General features: G+C 45.4%; 2 protein-coding genes across 21 annotated transcripts in view; one reads left to right on the forward strand and one right to left on the reverse strand.

Moving 5' to 3' along the window:
- The window catches only part of LOC137532655 (secreted protein C-like), a 489020-nt gene that overhangs the window by 434865 nt on the left and 38348 nt on the right, over positions 1-15807 (reverse strand). The window lies entirely within an intron of this gene.
- CCDC9B (coiled-coil domain containing 9B) overlaps positions 1-15807 on the forward strand; it is a 271992-nt gene that overhangs the window by 132333 nt on the left and 123852 nt on the right. For 6 of the 20 annotated variants that reach the window (XM_068253405.1, XM_068253411.1, XM_068253402.1 and 3 more), the window contains one exon: positions 1066-1196. The exons of 11 other annotated variants lie outside the window; for them this stretch is intronic. In XM_068253405.1, coding sequence (XP_068109506.1) covers positions 1066-1196 — 131 coding nt within the window. Of the gene's footprint in view, positions 1-1065; positions 1197-1827; positions 2019-15807 lie in introns of those variants that run through there. 3 more of the 20 variants (XM_068253408.1, XM_068253413.1, XM_068253421.1) reach the window with 3 other exon arrangements.

A 15807-nucleotide genomic window follows, 5' to 3' on the forward strand; every position in this document is an offset into this window, starting at 1 on the left:
TTGTAATTTAGAGACCCTGCTGCCCAGCAAAACTTTGCATAGAGTCCCCTCCTTCAATATAAAGTAATGTCCTACTTTGCAGAGGTTGCGACTGCATCGGGGCCCTTGGGCCAAAGGGGCCCGAAAAGGCCCTCCCTCAACTACAATATTAGCTTTCTATTGGTCCTGTGCTCATAATAATCACTTCTATAGATACTTTGAACTGTGGTAATCATTAACATGCTATTTCCCATCCCCTTCTTGCACCTCTGACACTGTAGTTGCCATTGGCAGGTTTTGGTGCGTCGTATCATTTGTTATGTAGAGAGTACATGGGGGACCCCATTGTAAAATTTGCATCGAGGCCTACAGCTCCTTAGCTACACCACTGCTCTCAGCATGAGGGATTACAGCACTGAGTAGAGACTTTTTGTGCTGCAGGCAGCAATTGGAGCTCTGTCAGACAAGGAGGGGGGCCCACCAGAGACCTGCAGGCGGGGCCCACCGAGGGAAAAAACTGTACTACGGTGGCCCAGTCCGACCCTGGGAGGGAGGTTACATTGGCCATGCATGTTGCTGGGATAGGGGTTGGAGTTATACAGCCTATGCTTATTTTAGTGGGTGTGAGGGAAGTTATGCAGCACTTGTTATGGGGGAGAACAATGGTGACTACATTTGTTTGGGTGGAGCAGGGCATTAAGGTGGTCCCATTTATGATGTTGGCTCACCAGAGGGGGAGGGTGGAGCCTGCGAAGGGTAGTCCCATAAAATGGTTGATCAGAGGCCCCATGGTTTGTACTGACACCCCCCATTAAGGGGTCTCTTAATGCAGAGTGTGCTGCACCCGTAGGCATCTGCATCTTCCCACATTATCCCCCAGTGCTCATTATTCAGCTGGGCATGCTGGACACAGATTGGGATAGTTTCCGCTCCTGGTTCCAGCCAATAGGTGTCCCCTCCCTAGCCACTGCCTCCTGATGTGCCCTTTAGGTCCCATCCCTGTGTTTCCTGGGACCATCTGCAGGAAGACACTATCAGGTTAATCTGCCTTGCTTTGGGTCTTACTGTCCTTTCCCTTTGACCCAGAGCAAGACTGAATGACAAGGCAGCAGTAGAAGGATACAGAAGAAATAGTTGCAAGATCCAGAGGAGAAGGAAGACATTCAGGCGGGCAGTGACTGCAGAGAGGATACCCATCAGGTGGAACCAGAAATCAGGTGGCTATCACAACTCAACATGTTCTGTGCTGTGTAGGTTGAGGAATGGCACAAGGGCCTGGGGGAAGGGCAGCACGTGGAACCAGTTTCCAGCTTCTTAGCTCACGTAGGCAGAGTGGGGCATTTGTGTAAGAGCTGATCCTCCCACGTAGCCACCCCAAAAAAGCAAAACAAAAAAATGTGTGTATATTTATCTAATAATATAGAAAAGGTTGTTTCCCAGTGTAGAGATGCTGCTTGTAGCACCCATATTTGTTGTAGTATATTGACAATTTATTCTTAGCCCTTTTCAGAAGGTAATGATGATACTTATTCAGCGGGTGTGTTGTTTTGGACAGGTTGTAGAACATACTCTAGAAAAATGACTTCATATAGCATTTGAAATGTGCCATTATGCTTTAGGACATTGTCAATCATGCAAATGGGAGCTGGGTGATGTGAGGGCTAATGGGGTGTCTTCAGAAATGATCAATGAGTGTGTATGTTCTGAGCGGCTTTGTTTTGAGGCTGGCAGATGATGCTGTTTTGCCCTTATGAATGGCTTCTCTCATTTATCTGAAAGCAAATATTACCAACGCTAATGACATATTCGGGCATGTCTGCGTTGATCTATTTTTATATTTATTGACAGGGCTGGACATACATCATGAGCTAGACTTGAATAAACAAAGACTGCTGGAGAAATGTTTATTTGATATGGCTACCTGCATGTCTATGCCCCATGATGCATATAGGTGTATGTGTCCCACTAGCCGAATAGGTACCAGGGAATAACGCTAACTGAACACTGGAGGCCCGAAGGGACAACCCTATAGGTACTTAAAAAAGAAAGGTCTCTTTGATTGGATACAAATAAATATTGTTAAAAAATGAAAAATTACCCTCAATGTGAGTGTCTGGACATGTACTTTTGTAACAACAGTATTGTGCTGTGTACACTGTCTCGCATATGATTCAGGGTGTCGTTGCTGATCCCCCTACACTCCCATTAGTCAGTCCGAGTGAGGTGTAGCTAGCCATACTCCAGATGGCGGATAGACAGTGTGCAAAATAAAGCAAATGGGATTGCTGTGTATGATTACAGCATCTTAATCGCTCAAATGAGCATTGACAGCACAAATAGATAAAGGAAGGAAGGGGGTAGAGACTCTACCGACAACTACATGGGTGCTATACAATATGATACAGTGCTCCTATAGCTTTTGACCGGTTTCACCAAAAAAAGGCTTCATCAGAATAGTGACATAGTGCAAGTGCTATATACAACAAACAAACATCCCCCCACCAGCTGTACAATTGGACAGAATGTCCCCCTGCAACCCTCCAACAGCCCAAGTCAGAGCTAGCCAAACGCTTCTAAAGCGTGGTTTAAATGAGGTTGATAATTTGCATCTGCCCCCCCCCCTCCCGCGGGGAGGAGTAAATGCAGTGTTACCTCTAGGTATACACCTTGCAGGTTTTACCCATCACCCATTGGTGTTCCCCTCCGCCAGCCTACATCCCTGTCTCTGTATACCGCAGTATGAGCTGCTTGTATCGGGCAGGAGTTTCCGTGATAGTCGTGACATTACTTCCTGGAAACCCAGGCAGCAAGGACGTCTGAAGTGGCTGCTGCTGTAGCGTCCGGTAGTCATAGTAACCCTGTACTTATTGTGAAACCTGCAGATCGCCATACTATATATTCTGCGCTAGCGCAGGTGACAAAAAAAAAAGATATATATACTATTATGCAGATCGCCACAGTATAAATAATGTGCAGCACAGGGGGCAAGTGGTGTATATTCATAGGGAAGAAAGCACCGGAACACCGCTCACTCAGACAGGGACAGTGCTGGAACCAGGGAGGCCAAATCCAAGAAACTGTAGCAAAAAGGAAGGGATCCGCACATGTCCTAAAATGATCCTTTATTATGGACGTATCCAAAAGCACCAATCATGCATCTATAGCTGACATGTTTCAGACCTACTGGTCCTTAATCATAGCTAAAATAAAATGGCACAGAGAAACCATATATACCCATCCCCTGTGAAGGGGGCGGCCCCAACAGCCGGGGATACGCCCTCAGACCTCACAGATGGAAGGGGATATTTACAGGGAAATAGGTATAGGGCTATGACATATGGGACATCTCAATTAGAGCCAACATTGTTCAAGTCAGTAAACCCACCCAATAGCAACCCCACTCCAAGTATAACAATAAAATAATAATAAAATCAACTGAGTATACAATAAAAATAAAAAAGGGAGAGAAGGATAGGAGGCGGCCCCATGACAGCATTAAGTGATTAAAGCTAAGTCCCATCGAAAGTTCAAACTTTGAGGAAGTCTCGTACCGAGCCTAAAGATCCATAAGGCCTCATGGCTTTTTAGCTGTTTGGATATATCTCCACCCCTCACACTCTGAGACACCCTTTCCAGACCATGGAAGGAAAAAGAGGACATATCGCCGTGATGTACTTGGCGAAAAAGCTTCGCTACATTCGAGACATTGGAGCTTAACCATCCAGGGCCGCAATAGTGTTCACCAATTCTGGCACACAGAGGCCTGGTAGTGCACCTTACATATTGCAGGGCACACTCACTACAAGTAACCAAATAGATAACACTACGGGTGCCACAATTGATGAACTGTTTTATAGGAAACCTGCGACCATTCGAAGCAGAGATGGCTTCCCGTGTTCGGGTATGAACATGACAATAGTGACAGGTCTTAACACCACAGCGAGCCTATGGTGTTAAGCCAAGTGGGAATTCTCGACCTGATATTATAAAGACTTGGGGATAGTGATTGGGCCAAAGTAGGAGCACGTCTACTTGCAAATCGAACCCCCTGTTGTAGGACCCCGCGTAATTCCTCATCGCCCTCCAAAATTGGGAGGTACTTCTTCAGGATCGAGACGATCCTACTATACTCAGTGCGGAAGGTTGTCACAAATGTAGGTTTGGAATTTTTACTATCCCTCCTACTCATGCCCTCCAGGAGTTGGTCTCTATCCCTGGAGTTAGCCCGCAATTTACCCCTCCTGATCATCCAGTCAGGATAACCCCTCTCACGTAGTCTCATCTCTACCTTATCAAACTCTTCTCCGAGCCATGCAGCCTCCGAGCAGTTACGTCGGGCTCTGATAAACTCTCCAACAGGGACCCCGCGAATGGTATGCCTCGGGTGGCAGCTCGTGGCCCGAAGGGTAGTATTCCCACTACAGGGTTTCCGATACGTTTTGGTATGCACTTTCCCTCCAATTGGGTCCCCCACCAGAGTGACATCTAGATAGTCAATGGAAATGGCATGCCAACTCGACGTAAACTGTAAGTTGAAAGTGTTAGAGTTAAGATAACTCAAAAATGCAGGTATATCTGCAGGCGACCCCCTCCACACAAGGAGGAGGTCATCGATGTACCTCCCGTACCACGCAACACTCCCCAGAAGGGAACTCCCACCCCCAAAGATGCAGCGCTCCTCCCACCACCCCATATAGAGGTTGGCTAGGGACGGGGAAAATTTGGCCCCCATAGAAGCGCTGCACATCTGGAGGTAGAAGCCACCATCGAACATGAAATAGTTGCGGACCAGGAGGTACTCGACAGCCAAACAGATGAAGGTCTGGAGATCCTCAGGATAAGCAGAGAATATTGTAAGATGGTATCTAATCGCCTCAACAGCGGGGCCATGAGGTATGCATGAGTAAAGGGCCTTAACATCAATAGTGATCCACGTATAATGTTCTTTCCAGGAAAAACCCCCCATACTCGAGAGGAGATGTTTAGTGTCCCTAATAAAACCCGGGAGGCGTCTCACCAATGGCTGAAGTAAGGAATCGACCCACTCACTCAGGCGCTCCCCCAGGGACCCAATGCCGGCCACTATGGGCCTGCCCTCCGGGGGAACACCCGGTTTGTGGATCTTTGGGAGATGGTGAAAAATTGGGGTGACCGGATGGGCCACACCCAAATAATCCACCATTTTTTGGTCCAAAACACCTAGACTATAACCAAAGGATAATAAAACCATAAGCTCCTTCTGAAAGGATACCCTAGGATCCCCTCTTAGTTTTTGATAAACAGTAGGGTCACCCAATTGTCTTAGTGCTTCCATTCTGTAACTGTCACTGTCGAGAACAACAACAGCCCCCCCCCCCTTATCAGCGCTATGTATAACAATATTAGAATTATTCTTAAATTCAAAAAGGGCCTGTCGCTCCCGACGCGACAGATTGGAGTCACCCATTCGCCGACTGCTCTCCAATTCAACTAAATCCCTCTCTACCAGTTCCTAAAAGGTCTCAACATGATGAGTTCTACTATTCAGAGGGTAGAAATCTGGATTGCGAGTCTGGACTGGCTTAACATCATCAAGGGAGATTATTCCGATACTATCAGACGCCAGATGATCCAAGGCCCATCTAGCGCTGGTTTCATCAAAATCCCCAATATCAGTAACGCCAATCTCAGTCCCCTGATCACCAGCTCTATCCGTATTATGGTCAGAAAAATGTTTGCGTAATAAAAGACTTCGCACAAACCTATTCACAGCCACAATTGTGTCAAATACATCCATGTGATTGGTCGGTGCGAATGAAAGACCCCTACCCAGAACTCGTTCCTCAACTTCAAAAAGTACATGGCGAGAAAGATTAACCACACTACACACCTCATTCCCCACCGCCGTGGCCCTATGGGCACTATGTCTCAAACCCGCCCGTCTGGTCTTCCTTCTCCTCCCCTCCTGCCCTTCCTGCGACCCTTTCTCTGTCTCTTGTAATACGTGGCCTGGCCTGGGATGTTTTTTGACGGGCCAGAGATAGCAGTAGCCTGTATAGATTGATTGTCCCCCACTATGTCTGGGGTGTCCGAAAGCTCAGAAACCTCTGGTGAACTTAAACTCACTCGTCTATTCTGTTGTCTATAAGGTCTACGTAAAATGGGTCTAGGTGATTTAGGGGACCTTGCCATAGACTCCCATCTGCCCCACTCGTACACAACATTGGATTTGTAGTCTTCCACATCCCTTAGGTATTTAGATATTTTGGTTTCAGAAATAATAGATTCTAATTTGGATATACTATCCTGCATTCTTTTGTTAAGGGCATCAAATTGATCAAAATTCTTGAATTTCAAAATATTTGCTTTCAAATCCGTAATTTTGACATTGAGATCAATAAGTTTTTGTTCCTCATACGAGATAATGAGTCTCATCAGAGCCAAAGAACAGTCAGTTAGTATGACATTCCATTCTATGATAGATTGTTCGGAGTAAACTGTAGTTGGCACCTTTCTGATACGGAGACCCCTGGGTACAATTTTCTCAGCAACATACTGTTTCAATGTGGTTAAGTCCCACCACACTTTAGTCTCCTTCTCAACAAGTGATTCCAATTGTGTGAAAGAGGTTCTCAGTCCAATTTCAGGTTCAACCTCTCCCACATAGGGTCTCCTTGAGAAGACAGCAGCAAATCTCTGACATCTGTTAGAATCGTACGCCAGATCCCCCAAACCAATAAGGTGTTTATCTGCAATTGCAGACCTCTCTTCTGGCAACTGGGCAGTATCGAAAGTTAATTGGGGCATATGGGTGGAACTGATGGCCATCTGTATACGTTCCGTGATCTCCTCATTAGTGGGCCATTGCCATGCGGGGTCCTGCTCTATGGACCCCTCATCCCTATGTGGAGTCTGATTGCAGGTGGCCTGAGAAGCAGGTAACTGATCTTGCGAGCTTTTCGCTTGCAGTGCATGTCCAGAGGTTTTAACAGGGGCACTAGCAACAGATTGATTGGGGACATCAGTACAGGCAAGGTCATGGGCGGACACACTAGTAACAGGGAAGCTGGAGATATCGCCAGAGGCAGAGATATTAGCAGACACACTGGCAACAAGTTGACCAGAAACATCAATGCAGGCAGAATTACTGGCAGACATAACAACAGATTGACTAGAAACATCGGCACAGACAGATGGAAGGGAGCATGTGTCATTACTGTTCGCAAGTACAGTCAATACCTGTTGGCCGCCTGCCTTCTCATGATCCCACTCTCTCTAAGAGGCCTTCCATCAAGCGCTTGCAATGTGGTCGAGACTGCAGGCAGACATCCTCCGCAGCCAGACCTCCGCTCAGAGCCTCCATCGGTTGCTTTGGTCTGGCCCCTAGAGATGACATCACCAGGGCTGCATCCAATGGCAATGTTCCGGAACCAAGTGAATGGCGTCTGTCCTGTTCCGTAAGGCCTCGGATACGGATCCCCGCCCGCTCCAGTGCAGCGACATGCGGAGCAACTTCGGAATCCCCGAGGGACTGCAGGGACACCTCACCTCCGGCCAAACCAGCCCCAAAGGACCGAGAGAAACCCGGAAGAGCAGCGCCAGCCACCCCCAAGGTATGAACCGGCTCAGAGTGGCATTCTTTGCTGGATGATATCACATCACAGAGTGGGACACCGGGTATGGGTGGCGTAGTTTCCAACTGGGCATTGGTATTAGCAGTAACCCCTTGCTTGTTTTTGGAAGTCTGAGGGGCTTTAGAGGTTCTAAAGTAGAGATCAAATTTCGACTTGTGGACATGGCTAGCGCTGTCATGTGCACCAGTATTGCTCCTCAGAGCCGGCTGCTCCCTCTGCGCCATAAAAACAAAGATGCATGCGGTGTAAAAATAACTGTGTCGTAGGAATCACAGGCACTTCCAGGAGCTGGTGTAAACAAGCCAAAAGTCAGTAGGGAAGAAAGCACCGGAACACCGCTCACTCAGACAGGGACAGTGCTGGAACCAGGGAGGCCAAATCCAAGAAACTGTAGCAAAATTTTTATTGTATACTCAGTTGATTTTATTATTATTTTATTGTTATACTTGGAGTGGGGTTGCTATTGGGTGGGTTTACTGACTTGAACAATGTTGGCTCTAATTGAGATGTCCCATATGTCATAGCCCTATACCTATTTCCCTGTAAATATCCCCTTCCATCTGTGAGGTCTGAGGGCGTATCCCCGGCTGTTGGGGCCGCCCCCTTTACAGGGGATGGGTATATATGGTTTCTCTGTGCCATTTTATTTTAGCTATGATTAAGGACCAGTAGGTCTGAAACATGTCAGCTATAGATGCATGATTGGTGCTTTTGGATACGTCCATAATAAAGGATCATTTTAGGACATGTGCGGATCCCTTCCTTTTTGCTACAGTTTCTTGGTGTATATTCGTGTCATTGACACAATTATGTGCAAAGAAAAAAGACACAAAATTCAGCGCAACTACAGCAGTGGACTGTATATATTATTCTCATCACCACCATTGTGTGCAGGGAAGCACATAGTTGCGATATTAGAGTATACACATCATGCTGGCAAACTGTGGATGATACAATGCAGGGGAGGAGGTCACCATACACATAAAGTTAAATCGCCAATCTTTCAGCAGAAAAAGAGGTTTTCACTGACCGCTCTGGAAGATAGATCACCAGTTCAACTGGAAAAGATTTTTATTTAGTAGTCTATATAGTATAGTGTATAGTCAATCTGTGTTTTGGATAAAAATCTTTTCCGGTTGAACTGGTGTTATATCTTCTAGAGAGGTAAGAGAAAACCTCTTTGCTCTGAGAGGAAGGAATGTTCCAGAGAGGGAGTTTTAGTGAGTTGGGAGGAGAAGAGGCTGGAGAGGGATCTGGGGGATTACACAGTGTTCCACACAGAACTGAACTGTCTGGAGGGAGAAAGGAGAAAGAACTGATAGAAATCTGAAGAGGAGAGTTTCACTAAGGCCCAGTTCACACTTGCGGTGGCCCTCCGGAATCGCCGTGCCGGAGCCGCACCGCTTGCAGAACGGACGGAACGGACGCACGGCATAGCAATGAAAGCCTATGCGTCCGTTCATATGCGTCCGTTCTGCCGAACCGGAGCCGGACCGGATCCGGGCCGGATCCGGACTCCGGCCTCCGTTCCAACATGCGCTATTTTTTCATCCGGCTCCTCCGGCAGCCGTATCCGGGGCGGAGCCGGACTGCACCATCCGGCCAATACAAACCAATGGGAACCGGAGAGCGCACAACACACTGGCTGAGAAATCCGGATGTTCTACCCCACTTCCTATGGGGATTGTTGCGGCGATATTGGATGGGGACACATGGGCAAGCATTTTGGAGTGGAGCAGCACAGCTGGATCCGGATCCGGAGATGTTGGCAGCATGTCGCAGGTGGAGGTGAGTGCTAAACAGCAGAGGGCCTGATTCCACAGGTCCCCCTTCTGCTGACCTCCCAGACCCCAACTTTTTTTTTGTTTTTAACGTTTTTTTGCCAAACGGATCCGGATCGCATCCTGATGGACACCTGATGCAACCTGACCGGATCCGGATCGGATCCGGATCAGAACCGTACGGTTCCGATCCGGTCCGGATCCGGTCAGGTCATCCGGTCCGTTTGGCAAACAACCGCAAGTGTGAACCGGGCCTAAGAGCTGCTGAGCTATCTGGAGGTGAAATCTTTTTCTCCAGTAACATCTGACAGCATCCTAGCTGAACAGGAGTATTTACAGGCTACTATACATGATTATGTGTCTTCCTACCTCATCTGAAGGAACTGCAAGCAAGCTATTTTATTACTACAGTAATCATCTGATAGTGAATCCAGTTTTATTGGTATGTTTTATCATCTGACTGCATTGCAGCCTCTGCAGATTTACAGAGCCAACTTTGAGTGAGTGATTCCTGTTGGATTGTGACTTTTACATAATCAGGCCTCCCAGGGTCTTACAGCCCAGATTATAGTTAGGACTAGAGACAAAAACTGTCATGTTGACCAACAATCTGCCCTGAGGTGTCTAGGTCTTTCAGAAGATGATCATTCATATATATCTAATAATCCCGTTTGTGTCGTCTTCCTGCTGCTGCTCTCCTGAGTGAAGCTTTCCCCTACACCCTACAAATACTGTTTTATATATGAGCTCCAACTGCCGGCCTTCTACTTAAAGAGAAATTCCGACCAAGAATTGAACTTTATCCCAATCAGTAGCTGATACCCCCTTTTACATGAGAAATCTATTCCTTTTCACAAACAGACCATCAGGGGGCGCTGTATGACTGATATTGTGGTGAAACCCCTCCCACAAAGAATTTCTGAGTAAGTACTCTTGGCAGTTTCCTGTCTGTGAACCTTGCTGCATTGTGGGAAATAGTTGTTTACAGCTGTTTCCAACTGCCAAAAAAACATGCAGCAGCTACATCACCTGCCAACAGTAAAAATGTCACCATGTAATAAATGTCAGAATGTAAATCTGGGATTTATACGATTTTATAATGGGCAAACACTGACTAAGTCATTTATACATAATTATTGTAAAAATGAAGCACTTTTTTTATTACAATATTTTCACTGGAGTTCCTCTTTAAACTAATCACTGGCCAGTGTTAGGGGAAATGAGCTTAAATGTTTATCTGAGTTTGATTATAGCAGACTGTTTATACATTTGCACTTAAAGGGAACCTTAACTGTAAAAAAAATATGAGTTTTACTTACCTGGGGCATCTACCAGCCCCCTGCAGCCATCCTGTGTCCTCGCAGTCACTCATGGCTCCTCTGGTCCCCCGCTGCTAGCTAGTTTTGTTTTTGCCGATGGGATCAAATTTTACACATTACAACCGGAACACGTAAAAATTTACTTGTTGATGTCTGCAATAGCTTCCTGCGCCAGCAGGAATGCGTAAAAACGTACGCATGGCGGACGGCCGACTCCCAGTTGGCAAAAACGAAACTAGCTGGCAGCGGGGGACCAGAGGAGCCATGAGTGACTGTGAGGACACAGGATGGCTGCAGGGGGCTGGTAGATGCCCCAGGTAAGTAAAACTCATTTTTTTTTACAGTTAAAGGAGTCATTAGGAGAAATATGCTAAAATAAGTGGTACTTACCGGGGGCTTCCTCCAGCTCCAAGCTCCCAGGACATCCCTCGCCGCAGCTCTGCCCGCAGCCGTTCGCCGCAGGTCTGTCCCGGTCCCCGGCGATGACGTCAAAGCGACCTCCAGGTCGCTTTGTACTGCTTAAGGAGTTAAGTATGAAGGTTTTCCATGTCTTGAAAAAGTGTTTGGTTCGTTTCTCCTTATGAGAAAGTGCTTCCAGTCTTTCTAGGTTGAACAAGTGTGTCAGCTCTTCCTATACTGATGGCGTTGCTTGATATATCCACTTGTTAAAGATGGATTTCCTGGCTGCGATGATAATGATGTGGATCAAAGGAGGTAGTCCTTTAGGTTTGTTGGTGTTCTCACTGGGCGTGTCAGATTGAGGCTCATAAAAATTGAATAGCAAAAGGGATGGGTCTAGTGGCAGTTTGATTTTATACAGTTGATAAATGTAGGATAATACTGTTGACCAAAATTTTGATATGTGCGGGCATTGCCAGATGCAGTGTAGAAGATTTGCATTTTGAAAATGACATTTTGGGCATTTAGGGGAGTAATAAGTGGGTGGGTGGACATACTTAATGTTGAAGGCATATTTGGCCCTATGAATGAATTTAAAATGAGACTCTCTCCAGTTTTCTCCAACCATCAATTTTCTTACTGTCGCTAGGCCAGTTATTATCTTGCTTTCGATATCTGGGATTGCTATTTCTTTTGCCCATGCTTTAAAGTGGGCCTTGGCCCTGTTGGGAAGGTCGACCCTCTGGAGATAAAGTTGTAAGTGAGAAAGAGAAACTTTCCTTAGATGAGGCGCTATATATTCATTCAAGGCATTTAATCTGACTAGGGTTGATATGTCTTTTAAATTACTTTGTATATGCGCTCTCAGCTGCCCGAAGTAGAGGAAGTGAGAGGCTGGTATGTGGAACTTTGACCTAATTTCCGGGAATGTCATAAATCTATTATTTCTTAGATTGATTATGTGGCCGAGCTTAAGGATACCTTTGCTTTCCCAGTCCAAAAAGCCCTTGTGTGAGAGACTAGCGATGAATCCGGGATGACCCCATAGTGGCATATATTTGGTAACCAAATAGCATGATTTGAGTTGTTTGCATATTTCTTTCCATGTTATGATGGTGTCTCTCATTAATCTGCTATATTTTAGTCGTAGTGGTAAGGAGGTGAGCTTGCTGTGTAGTAGTCCAGTAAGGGACCATGGCTCAGCATAAGTGGCTTCTAGATCTGTGTTGGAGAAGATGTTAGTGTTATTGATCCAATCACGGATGTGTCTAGTCATGCAGGCTAAGTTGTATCGTCTTATGTCGGGAATATTAAGCCCTCCCCATTCCTTGGGCAGCTGAAGCTTGTTTAGGGAGATCCTAGGTCTCTTCCCCCCCCCCCCCCCCCCCCCCCATAGAAAAGCTGAGAAGGCTTTGTGTAGGTCTATGATATTGGAATGTTTTACAAGCAAAGGTATCGTCTGTAAGGGGTATAACAAGCGGCCAAAGCTAACTGCTTTAATAAGGGCCGACCTTCCCATTAGATTGATTGGCAGTTGTTTCCATTGTTGTAATTGGCGTTTAATATCTGCTAGTAGTGGATGATAGTTAATAGAGTAGAGGAGATCTGGGTTTCTATTAAAATGTATTCCTAGGTATTTTATCTGGGTACATAGTTTCACCGGGCACTTGGATTGGGGCATGGGGGTTGCCTGAGTTGATAGGTACATCAGTTCACATTTGGCAATGTTAGCAGTGAAGCCACTTTTACCTCCTATCTCTTCTATGAGTGTGAATATTGTATTTAGTTGTCTGGAGGGGTCATTGAGAAAGATCATGATGTCGTCTGCGAACATAGCCTGCGATAATTTTTTGTCTCCTATGGTGATGCCTTCTACTTGATTTTCCAGTATTCGAGTCAGTGGGTCCAGAGAAATGTTGAATAGGAGTGGGGACAATGGGCACCCCTGTCTTGTGCCCTTCTCCAGGCAAAATCTAGGAGAAAGAAAGCCAGGGGTGTAAATTTGAGCAGAGGGGTTAGTGTGCATTGCTTTTATGAGATTACGGAAGGGCCTGTAATGTTTATTTTATCTAAGACTGTGTTTAGCCAATCCCATTGCACTTTGTCGAAAGCCTTTTCGGCGTCGATCAAAAGGACTGCATACTTTTTACATGAAGATGGATAGGCTTTGACATGGTCCTGTGCTAGTAGTAGTTTGCGGACATTTGCTACTGCCGATCTTTGTCTAATAAATCCTGTTTGGTTAGGGCTTACTAATTTGGGCATTAGGTCTGCTAGGGCGGTCAGACATAATTTTGGAAAGTAATTTTAGGTCCTGATTTATCAGTGATATAGGTCTATATGAGCTAGGGGCCAGAGGGTCCTTTCCTGGCTTTAGTAGGAGTTTAATATAAGCTGTATTGGAAGATGATGGGTATTGTCCTTCTTTTAATATAAAGTTGAAGAGGGTAGTTAATGTGGGAACCAATTCTGGCTTGAGTAATTTATAAAATTCTGAGGTTAGCCCATCAGGGCCAGGCGCTTTGCGGTTGGTGAGATTTTTGATTACGTAGGCCACCTCTGGTTCTGTGATTTCTGAGTTTAGGATGGATAGCTCTTCGTCATTAAGTTTAGGTAGAGTAATTCTTGAGAGCCAGTCCCTTTCAGAATGGGGAATTGAGGGGTTTTCTTTATTTTGGTATAATGTTTCATAAAAGGTCTTAAAGGTGGAATTGATTTGCTTAGGATCGTGTGTTATTGTCCCATCAGAGGTGCGTAGGCTAGAGATTACTGAGTTTAAATGTGGAGGTTTGGAGAGTCTTGATAAGAGGGTGCCCATTTTATTCCCAAATTTATGAAAGTATAGATCCCTGTATGTTTAAATGTATTTGTCCCTATCTCTAAGGCATTTTTCAGTGTGGCCTTTAGCTTTGAGCCAGCTGAGTTTGTTTTCTATTGTTGGGGAGTCTAGGAAGGATTTGTGCGCATTGCGTAGGATTTTCACTGACTCGATATACTGTTCGTTTGCATGTTTCTTTTTCCCTGTCGTGTAGCTAATAATTCTGCCTCTAAGAACGGGCTTTGCAGCTTCCCAGAATAAGCATATGTTTGATACGTGGTTTGCGTTGAATTCTTTGTATTCCCACCACCATTGTTTAAGTAGTGCTGCAAACCCCTCATCTTCGTAGAGGTGTGAGGGAAATCTCCAGAGGATGTCAGTACCCTTTGGCATTGTTGGAAAAAGTGATAATTGAATGGGGGCATGGTCGGAGATTATAAGGTCCAGGATCTCCACTGATTCTATTTGGTGGGTCAGTGATGGGGATGTCAGAAAATAGTCTATCCTGGAACATGTGTTGTGTGGGGGGGGAAAAAATGTAAACTGAGCGTCATCAGGGTGGAGGGTTCTCCAGCTATCACATAAGTTGGTATCTAGTGTGTAGTCTGATAGGAGTTTAGATTTAGATTTAGTGGTGGAGCAAATTGGGGACTGACCTGAACTATCCTCTCTGGGGTTCATTAGTGCATTAAAATCTCCCCCTTGTATTAATTTTTGTGGGTTATCAGAGAGAGTTTGGGACGTCAGGGAAGTATAGAATTGCTTATTTTCTTCAGTTGGTGCATATACATTCATAATATCGAACACATCACAATGCACTCGCACTCTTATCCGGACCCATCTCCCCTCATTATCGTTGGTATAATTTAGAATTTCCCCCTGAAAATTTTTATGTACCAAAATTAATACCCCCGATTTTCTCCCCTGCGCTGATGAGCCAAAAACCTGGCCCACCCATGATTTTTTCATATATTGGAATTGGTCTTTCGTTAGATGTGTTTCTTGTAGTAGCGCTATTTCAGTATGTATTTTTTTGAGATGGCGTAGGATTAATGACCGTTTCCCTGGTGATCTAAGGCCCTTCACGTTCCAGGAGGTGATTTTAATAGACATTTTTATCTCGGGTGTAGGATTTTAGGTGCGAGTACATTGACATAGACATAAATATACGGTTTCGCATGGTAGGAAATGACTGCATATAACCCTCCCCCCTCCCAACAAATAGAACAATATGTAAATAGGTGCGAGGATTTCGTTGTAACTTATGAAAAAACTTATCTGCCCATGGTGGTAAGCCACCGAGGTGGAACATGTCGTACCAACCAGGGGCAGAGGTGCAAGTGGCCTCTAAGACCGAAGATTGCATAGAAAACAAACATAAAAGAGAAATAAAAATAATCAGCATTTTACTTGAACTTCTCTTCTTCCCTGGATAAAGAACTCCTCTAACTGAGCTCCAGGCTCTAACACCAACAGATTCAGCCATATGTCCTCTGTGTAAAGTTAACGTGAACGTCAAACAACTTATTGAAAAATCGGTTTAAGCGATCTTTTCAATCGCCTAGGCACTGATAGTAGTTCACTGGTGTAGCAGTGCCCCCTTATAGTTATCATACCTGCGTTTTAAAGTGTTATTTCACGGCGGGGTTGAGGATGTCGTCTCAATGAATTTCATGGCGTCATTCACTTTATGGAATATGTGTTGCTCTCCTTGGTCATCTGTGATTCTGAGGATGGCGGGGTATTGGAGCATGAACTTCCATCCTTTCTTGATGCATAAAGAACATGCCGGAGTAAAGGTTTGTCGTAGCTTGGATACTTCTGCTGAATAATCATTAAAAAGGCGGATGGTAGCTCCTTTAAAGTCCAAGGGGGTCTTTAGATCTCTATAGGCTTTC

This window comes from Hyperolius riggenbachi, chromosome 9, assembly GCF_040937935.1.
Source record: "Hyperolius riggenbachi isolate aHypRig1 chromosome 9, aHypRig1.pri, whole genome shotgun sequence".
Taxonomy (NCBI): Eukaryota; Metazoa; Chordata; class Amphibia; order Anura; family Hyperoliidae; genus Hyperolius; species Hyperolius riggenbachi.